Source organism: Platichthys flesus, chromosome 2, assembly GCF_949316205.1.
Source record: "Platichthys flesus chromosome 2, fPlaFle2.1, whole genome shotgun sequence".
NCBI lineage: Eukaryota > Metazoa > Chordata > Actinopteri > Pleuronectiformes > Pleuronectidae > Platichthys > Platichthys flesus.
In genome coordinates, this window is record NC_084946.1 from 8,993,004 (window position 1) to 9,003,302 (window position 10,299).

A 10,299-nucleotide genomic window follows, 5' to 3' on the forward strand; every position below is an offset into this window, starting at 1 on the left:
TCCAGACAAGGTGTTTTTTTCTTTTGATTGCCTGCTGTTTTCAAGTATGTCAAGAAATGCACAATTCAAATGTGGACTCTTCAATCTCTGCATGGACACTGTTTGCTGTACCGGGCTGTGATGGATGGCAGAGAGCTGGGTCACGTCAAAGGCACAGTGGTGACATTCACAATGTCTCTGCTTAAGGTGGAAAAATGACAGATGGCATTTCAATGGAATCTATAACAAAGTGTCAGTGGTGGAAGATGTCTGCCCCTCTGCTGCCCTACTTTAGTGTACATTCCACATCACTGGAATGTCCTCAAAATGATATTGGAGGAACGCCCGATAACGAACTTGGATTCAACCTGAAATGTATATCACTGTTAAAAAACTGTATAAATTGAGAGTCAGGGCCTTACAGTCAAATTATGGTAAGATACTTTTAATTATTCTACAGCCAACTCTTTTTCATTAACAATCATTAATGAGAAAAATAATTCAGTTAACTAATCAATAATTTTCAGTCTCTGTCTGTCTGTATGTGGAACTCATTTCTCGAGATCAGTTCATCCTATCAGCTTCACACTTGGCTTGTGTGTTGTTAGGGGCCAAATAAGCGCAATGTCGAATTTGGTGCGATTTGGACACATGACACTTTTAATATTAATATACAGGTTATCTCTGTAGCAGCAGCAACAACGAAGAGTCATCAACGTGACGTTGTCGATCACAACCACAGCACGGTCACCACAGGGGAAAGGACAATAGATTCTCCTGTTAAGAGTTCTGTCTACTCAATCAAACTTCACTGAACTTTGAATAGAGAGGTGAACGGCTCTTTGTGCAGCAGTGGTGGTTCAATGTCAGGGTTCTGTGGACTGAGTCCTGCCACGTGTCGTTATTTACCGTGGCTTAACGACTGAAGGTCACTTTTACAGTTTCAGAAAGTAAACTACAACCAGCATCAGCAACCTGCTCTTTCCACACAGGCAGGTTTACAACGGGCACTGCACTTCTGTTTTTAATAACAGTAATTTACAATATCTGTATTGCATTTACACTTAATTTTGAAAAAACACACAAAAAAGTAAATGAAATACATGTTTTTTTAGTTTTACTGTTTTTATAATTTGACATGTCATATCTGCTGAAGTGCCCATGAGCAATACTCCCACACCAATGGGCCTCATCCATTATTCAACCAATTTTTAAGTGCCTTCTGGGATTCAGTCTCCCATTTTTGGATGAAATGTCATCAAATCTCTCTGCTGCTTAGGACGAGAGAAGAACTGTGGTTTAATGAAAGCGGACAAGACAGAGAGCACAATGAAAAGAGAGAGAGAGCACGAGAGAGAGAGAGAGAGAGCGAGAGAGGGAGGGAGAGAGAGGGAGAGAGAGAGGAGGGCTGAGATGGTACGCAGTCAGCTATGAAGGACATGGCCACAGCAGTTATATTTAGTTATCAGTTTTCGGACGCTGTCATTCGGAACGTCTCATTAAAAATCAAAAAAGAAATAACGATTCAAATCATAGAAACTGTGAGAAGAGAGGTTCTTTGTCTTGCTGCGTACGAACACACTCACACACACACACACACACACACACACACACACACACACACACACACACACACACACTGTATCAATGTCAAATAATATGGGGCTATCAGTGTGCACATTAACCACTTTTTGACTGACCTCTTTCACAGGTATCTCCTCCACATTTCCTTCACTATAAGAGTGGGTGGAGACAGGTGGATTAATTATGTTCCTCCGCTCACTTTAACTATATAGAAGTCTATCAAAGGTTTATTAATCATCCTATAATTAGAGATTAAACACAGAGATTGGTTAGAACACTGTAAATCATATACTTGAGGGGGATGCCCTCACTTGTAGAGTCGTAAAACATAATTACAGGATCTCAGTTTCATGTCTCACTCGTGCCAAGTGCCTCATGGAGCAATTCACACTGAAAGCCACCCAAAGCAGTAAATCTCTAAAATTGTTCGTTTTTATGTTTTTTTTACAAGGGTTTTTGGTCTTCAGTGTTGGATACTTTCGCAATCGACTTTTAAAAAAGAGAAATGATGAAAATGTTGATTAGGATTCATTTAGTTTGATTGATTTGTGCCCTTGAAACAGGTTTATTTATCTCTCATTGGCCATTTTCCCTTTTTCTTTCTCTTCCTATCTGTCGACTGGTTTAATAGATAATTGCCCTAGTTATTGCTGAGCTATTATACTTTATCGTTCTTTTACTATTCTTGTATTCGGATCCCCATTAGCTGCGACCAAAGATGCAGCTACACTTCCAGGGGTCCACACTCCACACACAGCAAACCACTTAGTACAAGACATATTACATGTAACAATAAACATGTGCAATAAAATCTCAATAAAACATTTACAACAAAGAAAAAACAAGTTCAAACTAAAAAAACATAGCAGCACATCAGTTGCATCCCTTTATAATTGTACAGGTTTATTAAGTACCATGTGGTGCTATGTGGTTTGTTGTTAACTTTTTATTATTCTTTTAAGATTTGCGTTACAGAGTGCTTCAGTAGTCGTAGTTGGTAACTTGTTTCACATTGGCTCGAAACATCACAGATCTGCACATGGCATCTATTCTGGGTTTTTGTTGAACCATACAAACCCTATTTCCCTGCCTCATAGAGGGACTTTGTTGGTCACTCACATAATTCATCTGCAGATGGTAAACGGTTTGCATTTATATAGCAGTTTTGCAACACACATTCATACAGTGTATTGCCGCGCATCCCAGTAGATGCACTCAATCACACGCTTGTGGCTCATCCAGCAGGAGCAATTTGGGGTTCAGTATCTTGCCCAAGGACACTTCGGCAACTGATTTTCCAGTGGCTGACATCGAACTGTTAACCCTCTTAATAGTGGATGACCCACTGAACCTTTACCTCCACACAAATTGCCCTTGCGAGTCCAGGCTATTTGGTTGAATACCATACCTAGATACAATAACTTATACAGAGCCTTTTTTTTAACCTACTGCTCTAATATCTTAGTTTTTTTTTTTTGCAGAGGCCAAACTAATATTGTATGAAAAAGTATCAGAGCATATCAGCACACAATTAAACCCTGGTGGTTCTTCATCAGAAACAGAAGTTTGATGTAATACTGTGCAGTGAGTACACACCACATAAAAGTCAAGTACTGCCACCTGTGGGACATTTGTTGTAATTGCACTCTGTGTAGGAAGTTAATGACAGTGCTGCCTTCAGTGCTGCCTTCAGTGCTGCCTTCAGTGCTGCCTTCAGTGCTGCCTTCAGTGCTGCCTTCAGTGCTGCCTTCAGTGCTGCCTTCAGTGCTGCCTTCAGTGCTGCCTTCAGTGCTGCCTTCAGTGCTGCCTTCAGTGCTGCCTTCAGATTAGATTAGATTTCTTTATTTATCCACACAATGGGGAAATTCACTTGTTACAGCAATAATAGAAAAACAGAATTAAAGTAACAGTGCCGAAGCACAATAAAAAAAAGATCACAATATGTACACTACTAAAACTACAAATAATAAGAGTACAAGTGCTGCCTTCAGTGCTGCCTTCAGTGCTGCCTTCAGTGCTATGGGAAATATTGGAACTCCATTGGAACTTTAATATCTATATCTAAGTTTTCTTATACGCCATATTCTCTATAACACGTGCACTGAAAACAACATAGCACTAAATGTCTATATTTATAACATGGTCCAGATTTACCTCAATCTTTAAGACTATATTGATATTACTGCATAAGATAGTTTGAATTTACTGCCGCTACCATCGACATTTGAAGGCAGTTAAATATTCAAACATGGCGGACGCGGATGAGCCGTAAGTAGCTACCAAAGGAGCGAGCGAGACCAGTCATTAACTGCCCGAAAGATGCTTTCACTTATCATAAACCCATGAAGGCTCAGCATGAATTCTTTTACTCTCTCTTTTTAGGGAGAAGAAAAGAAGCAGAGTAGTGGAGCTGACTGAGAAGTTAGTGATGAATGTGGCAGAAGTGCCCGAAGGTTCGAGGTTACATGAGAAAGGTTAACGTTAGCTAGTGAGCTACCCAGGGCAGCTGCCTGTAAACACAGTGTAACATATTTCATCTGCGGATTAAACTATTGGCTTCGCTGTGCTTGAGTAGCTAACTTGAACACACAGTCATTGTTTGTGTTGTATCACTCGCCTCCATCTGAAGGTAGAGGTGCTTGCTCACTGTTGACATGTTAGCTACTCGGCTAGCATACTACTGCTATGTACTACTGGGTCAGATATGATATTTTTACCAAATATCCCTGAGGCTAATTATGTCAAACATATGTTAGAGAGCAGCCGACATGTGGCAGGCATCTAAACTCAAGTGATAATTTATATAATATTCCCATTTAGTTCCTCAACCCTTTGTATTACAGCACGATCTGCTGTGAACCGTGCACCCTCACTGTGTGATCATTAATCAGGGTTGAGTTTAGGTCTTGGTGGAGTAATCATCATACAGTTGTTTGCGTGCCTGCAACTCTGTACTACTATGGAGGTGCTGCTGCATCCTAAATGTACCCGTTGTTGTCTTCAGGATGGTGGTGGATGGAGGCAACGCTGGCACCTGTGAGTGGGCTGGTCGATGGAACCATATCAAAAAGTTTCTTGAAAGATCGGGACCTTTCACTCATCCTGACTTTGAACCAAGCACAGAGGTAACTAACGGGCTCTCAATGAAGCACCCACCTAAACTAAAGCTCAACAGTCCACTAATGAAACCTCATTTATGGCCACCAGATTTTGGTTTGGAACTGCATCAAATTGCTAAAACTCATAGATTTTAGTGACCGGAAAACACCAGATATGTTTCCATCAAGATACATAAATGAGAAATTATTGAAAATTGTCAAAACATGTCAAAGTCTAACACTATTGAAGAAAGTGAAAAACTAAATCCTGGATCTGCCCCTTTGTCTTAATCCTTCCCAGAATGTACTGTTTTTTTTCTTGGCCTGTGTCCCATCCTTCTACTAAGACTCATGGAACCCTATTCAGTGGTATTTGCATATTCAAATGCCAGGTGCTAAAACATAATCTCTGAGGCAAATGTATTTATTATTTCCCCATGTGCTTACCTTATGCTCATTTTCATTTATCATTTGATCTGTCCTGTGTCATTTACTTTTACTCCAATCAGTCTTGTCTGTCGTTTCTCACCAGTCCCTGCAGTTTATGTTACAAACTTGCAAAATCCTGGTGATCGGGGCTGGGGGTCTGGGATGTGAGCTGCTGAAAGACCTGGTATGATCACTATTATCACAAGTATTTGAAAGGTATCATTTAAGCTTTAATAAATGCTCCACATGTTCTTCTTCTTATTCCTCTCGTGGCCCAGGCCTTATCAGGCATTCACAACATCCATGTTGTTGACATGGACACCATTGATGTTTCTAACCTCAACCGACAGTTCCTTTTCAGGTCAGTATCATTATTTAATACTTTTTGAGTAAAGTTTATGACCCGTATTATTAAGTAAGGTACCAAGTAATTTTTTTTTCTCCTATAATTTTGCCCAGACCAAAAGATGTAGGTCGACCCAAGGCGAATGTGGCAGCGGATTTTATCAACAGTCGAGTACCTGGATGCTGCGTAGTACCGTATCCTTCTGAAAGTTATTGTTCGTGTGTCAGTGGTTCACAAACTGTTGCAAGATGTAGATGTTGGATAAAAACGCAGTTGTTCATCATGCACAATGAATAGGTTAAAGGGGGTGGAACTATTCTTAAACTGAGACTGAACTCATGGTACAAATGTCCATGATCTTCTGGCGAAAGAGGAACCGTGATACCTCAAGTGCTGCCACTGCAATTGTGCAACTTAATGACTTAATGACAAATTTTTCATCCAGAAGTAACACTTTAACACTAAATCAAAACTTTAATATTACATATATGGTCAGGTTTGGCTGTATTTTTTTAATACTGCACATTACTTGCATTTATTTGTCAATGAACAATTGAGTTGAATCATGGATTTGGAAAATTGTTATACTCCTGATAATTCATAATAATCAAAATGGAAAGAACAAGGCAGCCTTAAAGAAAGATCTGTATGATTTTTTCCTTTATGTTTTGTTCAGACATTTTAAGAAAATTCAAGATTTCGATGAAACATTCTACAGACGTGAGTATTTTTATGACTTTAAATGTTCTCATTGTTGGGAATAATGAGTTGTAACCGTACAGGCAGTTAATAGTTTGTTTTCATGTTCAAGGTTTATTATACTCACAATCATCTTCACTGAGATAAACTACTGGAGACCAAAAGAAAAATTGAAAATCAATACTGGCCCTTAACAGGAGCCAAAATTCACTTCACTCCTTTTGCAGAACACTCGCTCCCTGAACACTTCCACTTAGAACTGCTCACATAACATAATAATATGTGCAGAATTTTATTAGGACCAATTCTTTACCTCTGAGATCCACATTCTTATTTTGTAACACGAAATATTAATCCACAAGATTTTTTTTAGAGCACTACGGGTTTAACTGCATCATTACCAGACATTGGATTTGAATGTATTCATCTCTGTTTTCATCTAGAGTTCCACATAATTGTCTGTGGACTGGACTCTGTAGTTGCCAGGAGATGGATGAATGGAATGCTGGTAAGTAATTCCTCTTCATTGCAATCTTTGTTACTGCTCTTATTTCCTTGTTACATTTGCCAACTGCCTGTGCCAGTACTCTGTCAGTATTGTTTATAATGAATTCATGGTAATGCTGTTGGTTTTTGTGTAACCGCTCTGTCTCTCTGTGCAGCTATCTTTGCTGGTGTATGAGGATGGTGTCTTGGATCCAGGTTCCATTATCCCTTTGATTGACGGTGGGACTGAAGGCTTTAAAGGCAACGCCAGAGTCATTCTGCCCGGCATGACCGCCTGCATCGACTGCACCCTTGAGCTTTATCCTCCCCAGGTAAGGTAGCATTTCACCATGGCTAAATGGTTTTACAGAAACAGTTGGTGGTCACCTCTCTATAATGTACCTGTCTTTACAGATCAACTTCCCCATGTGTACAATAGCCTCTATGCCTCGTTTGCCAGAACATTGCATTGAGTATGTGCGGATGCTGCTGTGGCCAAAAGAGACACCTTTCGGAGGTATGTAATCAGCCTGCAGCACCTGTTATATCTGTTTAATGAACTTTATGTCTGTAATGAACAGTATGTTGAAGCTCAACTGCCATCTGGTTAACATAATCCTTTGTATGTATGTGTGTGTCAGATGGTGTGGCCCTGGATGGAGATGACCCAAAGCACATCCAGTGGGTGTATCAGAAATCTCTGGAGAGGGCAGCAGAGTTCAACATAACAGGAGTCACCTACAGACTAACCCAGGGTGAGTATCCAAGGCGCATTTAACTGTCACCACCAAAACAGGGCTTTTCCTGCAGTTTTTTCAGTCAATAAAACACAAGCTGTTTTCATCTGGGTTATTTTGGATACTTGATGTTAGTCTGTACTGTCTATTTCTGAGGTTCACTCCATTTAGCAGATTTGTAGAGTTTTCTATCTTTGAATTAGATTTTTACTAAATTTTGAAACTTTTTTCTGCTTCCATTTTAACGTTGCAGGTGTGGTGAAGAGGATAATCCCTGCTGTAGCCTCTACAAATGCTGTAATCGCTGGTAAGCAACAAAGATCCAGACAACACATTGTAGTAGAGACCTTTTATAGAGGATTTTATGACCCGCTAAATAAAAGTTAATAATTTCCACTCAGTACTGAGGATATTGACTTTCAGTATACAGAAATTATACAGGACTTTTTTTCTTCTTTATTTTGACACAGCTACTTGTGCAACAGAGGTTTTCAAGATAGCTTCAAGGTGAGAGCCATTTTTTCTTGGCAGCTTTATGCATATTATGTACATTTTTATATAAACTGCATGGTCCTTCCACCATTGCTCATGATTTCACCTTTTCAATTTGCAGTGCCTATATACCTCTCAATAACTACATGGTTTTCAATGATGTGGACGGCCTATACACATACACTTTTGAGGCAGAACGGAAGGTATGTCCCTCATCTGCATCTGCCTATTCATGTTCACTACAGTGATCAAGGAGCCTTTTGGATGAAGTGTGTTTTGTGTTCACTGTTGTTGTAGGAAAACTGTTCAGCCTGCAGTCAAGTACCTCTGGACTTGCACTTTGCTCCTTCTTCCAAACTCCAGGAATTGCTCAACTACCTCAATGAGAGCACTTCCCTGTAAGTTTGTCTTCCCCGTTGGAAATCATTACTGTTTATTACAGAATCGCTAACATCTCAAAAATCCAAATGTCATTCTTTTTTTTCCAGACAAATGAAATCACCTGCGATAACAGCAACAGTAGAAGGAAAGAACAAGACATTATATTTACAGGTAACTAACCCATGGTTGAAAGCCTGAGGCTACATCCACATTACTGTGTTTATTTTTTAATGTATATCCATTGCTTTGTTTACATCTGTCATCTTTTGAGGGCCTAAAACTGATTAGGTTGGAAATGCTGCTATCCCTGTTTTATTTATTACGATGCCGGGGCTGAGTTGTGATGAACAGGCAATATCTGAGTCATTTGGATCGGATTGGATCTTTCTGTTAAAATTTGTGTGGGGTATAGTAGAAGCCAGTAATGCCTTGTATGAAAACCACATCAGAAATAATGAATGTAGCCTGAAGTTCTCATTGTAATGTGAGATGTGTCCTGATGAAATGTCACACTCAAGTTTTAGTTTGAGCTCAAGGTCATCTTGTTTTGTTGTTACAGTCTGTCGCCTCAATTGAACAGAGGACACGGCCAAATCTCTCCAAAACTCTGAAAGGTGAGCTCCTGTATTTGTGCTTCCTAAAAATAGCTTTGCATACATTTTGAATTGGTCAGACTCTAGTGAATACATGATGAAAGAATAGGAGAGTAGTCTGACTTAGTTCTGAATATTTTTTTTCCAGAGCTGGGTTTGACTCATGGACAGGAGTTGGCTGTAGCTGATGTCACCACACCCCAGACCTTGTTATTCAGACTCTGCTTTACCTCATAGGATGAAATCAAGCACTACCATGTCCAGTTTTTTTCTTATTTCTTGGCCAACTATGGCTGGATGCCACATATTTAAAATGGTCTAAAAACTGGAGCAGTTTAAAGTGTGTCCAATCACAGTATAAATGAGAACGTTATTGTTTGTATTTACTTATTGACTAAATTTAATGTTTTTGCACTGAAAAGCCAAATTACAGTTAATACCTTGTCATGGTTTGATGATAAATCGTCTACAAGCGTTGAGGATTTCTGCATTAATGTGTAATTTGCACTACAACCTCAAGTGGTCTTTGTGCAAAGAGACAAACAGTGGTCAGTCTGCAAAAGATTATTCTGTACTCATTCAGGTTTTGAATATTTAAATTATTTATTTATTCCAAGACAGCTTTTCAGTTGCAGTTACCACTGAAAATGATGACTGGACAGAAATAAAATGTTTCCTTTTCTTAAAAAACACTGTTTCAGCGTATTCAATGAATTGAAGATCGATGGATTGTTAGATCTCTTAAAAATGTAGGTCTGGGGAATTCGGAGGATCACCATCTGCTGAATAAACTTGCCCTCAACATTTTTTTTTTTTAAATACATCATTATAAAACATTTTGTCAATAAGAAACATAAAATATGACCTTCAAGCATCATTCACAAATCACTCTAAGCATGGCTCGGGACTGATACAATTATCATGGTATATTAAATAAGCATCAAGAAAAATACAAATAAAATAGTTTTACATTGAAACAATAGTTTTGGATTACGACTTAACTGTTTAAGAGGTTTGTGAAAAAAAAACTTTTCGATCAGATCCTGATGTGTAATGACATTCATAAAACAAGTGTTATCACTACCAACAAATTTTGATTTGAAATGTTTGTGCATGAGGTATAATTAATCTGCATTTGTTCATGTCGTACATGACACTGGCGTGCATCACCACATGTTTGCATTGCAGTAATGTACTTCTTTTATTTTGTTGGGGACAACAAACTCCCTTCTTCAATGAGGTGTGCATGGATTACATTACTTCCTAAACCAGGAAAGCCGAAAACTAAGTGTGAAAATATGTGTCCAATCTAAAAACACTCCGTAAGGTTCTAGCTAGGAGATTGGAGGGCTTGTTTCCCCATATAATAGGAACAGATCAGAATGGCTTTATTCAGGGAAGACAGGGATTCATCAATGTTTGAAGAGCACTTAATGTGTTCCATAACCAGAGGGGATCTCTGGATACTGCTCTTC

General features: G+C 39.0%; 1 protein-coding gene across 2 annotated transcripts; it reads left to right on the top strand.

Moving 5' to 3' along the window:
- Positions 1 to 3,792: 3,792 nt before the first annotated feature.
- On the top strand, positions 3,793 to 9,508 carry uba3 (ubiquitin-like modifier activating enzyme 3). Of its 2 annotated transcripts, XM_062397007.1 has the most exons (18): positions 3,812 to 3,831; positions 3,946 to 3,984; positions 4,568 to 4,688; positions 5,194 to 5,274; positions 5,369 to 5,451; positions 5,550 to 5,630; positions 6,113 to 6,156; positions 6,579 to 6,643; positions 6,798 to 6,953; positions 7,036 to 7,138; positions 7,263 to 7,376; positions 7,612 to 7,665; positions 7,829 to 7,865; positions 7,972 to 8,053; positions 8,148 to 8,248; positions 8,339 to 8,402; positions 8,791 to 8,845; positions 8,973 to 9,508. In XM_062397007.1, exons 1-18 carry the CDS (start codon positions 3,812 to 3,814, stop codon positions 9,059 to 9,061), a joined length of 1,389 nt encoding a protein of 462 aa, XP_062252991.1. In that variant the 3' UTR covers positions 9,062 to 9,508. The 2 variants fall into 2 exon arrangements, with proteins under 2 accessions (XP_062253000.1, XP_062252991.1); XM_062397016.1 differs by lacking the exon at positions 3,946 to 3,984 and having other exon boundaries at positions 3,793 to 3,831.
- Positions 9,509 to 10,299: the final 791 nt, after the last annotated feature.